The sequence below is a fragment of the Penaeus monodon genome, chromosome 25 (genome assembly GCF_015228065.2).
Source record: "Penaeus monodon isolate SGIC_2016 chromosome 25, NSTDA_Pmon_1, whole genome shotgun sequence".
NCBI classification, from domain to species: domain Eukaryota; kingdom Metazoa; phylum Arthropoda; class Malacostraca; order Decapoda; family Penaeidae; genus Penaeus; species Penaeus monodon.
In genome coordinates, this window is record NC_051410.1 from 43,372,805 (window position 1) to 43,374,421 (window position 1,617).

General features: G+C 37.0%; 1 protein-coding gene across 1 annotated transcript in view; it reads right to left on the minus strand.

The window, feature by feature from the left end:
- Positions 1–129: 129 nt before the first annotated feature.
- Positions 130–1,617, minus strand: part of LOC119589289 — an 8,296-nt gene continuing 6,808 nt past the window's right edge. Inside the window, exon 2 of the mRNA XM_037937908.1 lies at positions 130–1,161. Within this exon, the coding sequence (XP_037793836.1) occupies positions 796–1,161 (366 nt within the window). The 3' untranslated portion in view covers positions 130–795. The remainder of the gene's footprint in view (positions 1,162–1,617) is intronic.

Genomic DNA, 1,617 nt, shown 5'->3' on the forward strand with positions numbered 1-1,617 from the left:
TATTAATGAAAGGAAATAACCTTTATTTCGTCATATTTTTTTAAAAAGTTTTCGTTAAGCCTCCAACAACAAGAATAGTAGCGTTAGAAGGTTAATATCTGTTCAATCTTAAAATAACCCAAAGGCAATGTTCTCTTTAATAACACAGGAACAAAAAACATAATCAGGGTAATCAGATAATATAAAATAGGCCACTAAACATTTGGTTAGCAACGATGAATCGAAGTGGAACGTTGCTCTTGTCCTAACATACGGCATGAATTTCCTGCATCACTTTGATTCTCGTTCACAGTATTGGTTACCGCGTGGGATATCAATTCTTGATGGCTCTTGCTTCCAATGTCTTCTGAGACACCCCAGTGCTGCTTGGTAGGGCGCTAAAGCCTCCTCTAACTCGGCAAAGTCGGCTACACGAAACTTCTGGTCTGAGAACCATCGGTCAGCCCAAGCAGTGCAAATGAAGAGACAAACTCGCTTCAGCCTACGCCTTGCATCTGGCATGAGTATGAAGGCAAGAATTGCAAGGATGGCTCTTGAATTCCAGCGAGCATTATTGATGTTGGGGATTTTTTTTTAATTCCACCATTGGGAATCGACCATGTTCATCATGGAAGCGCATAACTCTTGTCAGGTGGTAGAGAAACCGCATATCATCTCTCCAACCTGACCGATCAGTAATCTAATCAGTTCTATTTACAAATTTGGATTCCAATATTTCAATGTTAATCCAATTGCGTACAAAAAAGTACTCAATGTTTGGGGACCTTGTATTGGCTCCGAGCTCCTGGTCCATCACTAAGCGTAGTATTCTGTTAGGACGTAGTGTTGGCAGCTGATGAATTGTGGTACCTGGTGGCCTCGGCTGGTGAACATTCTTTGAAGCCTCACCACAACTCCAGATTGCTTCCCAGTATTGACGCTGGTGGTGTCAGCTACAATCATGTTAATTGAATCCCAAAGCTTGTATTCGTCGATCACATCAGAGATGCCATCTGCAATACTTTCGGCCTTGCTGTCATTCAGATCCAGCGCTGCTAGCTTGATCTCGGAGTCAGGATTCTTTAAAACAACTGCCTGATACTCTCGTCCCTCAGGATGTTTGCCATCAAAATGGAGGGACCATCTGTCTTTGCGTAGACTCTCCTTCATTTCTTCTTTGACCTGCGAGAATGAAAGGCAAAAGCAGAGCTGTGGTAAATGTAATTTGTAATTGTAATTTGCTGTAATTAATTACACTTAAATACATAATTGAAAAATAATTGCAATTGATATATTTTATTGTAAGTAATTGTAATTTAATTAATAATCAATTTGTGTAATTTATAAAATTACACTTAAATTACTCCTTGTTGCTGAAATTATAGTATTATTTCCATATTTAATTGAATAAAGTATGAAATGTAATTTAATTGCGAAAACTTTAGTTTTGTAATTTAATTAAAATATAATTGAGAAAAATACCATGTAATTGTAATTTAATTAATTACTTTTAAAATGTAATTACTCACAGCTCTGAGCAAAAGGCAATACTAAGTCAAGAAAACGGAGTTTGGTTTCTTCAATTATACCAAAAAGTTCATCCAATCATGATGCAGGACTTTGATTTTAGAAAAAAAA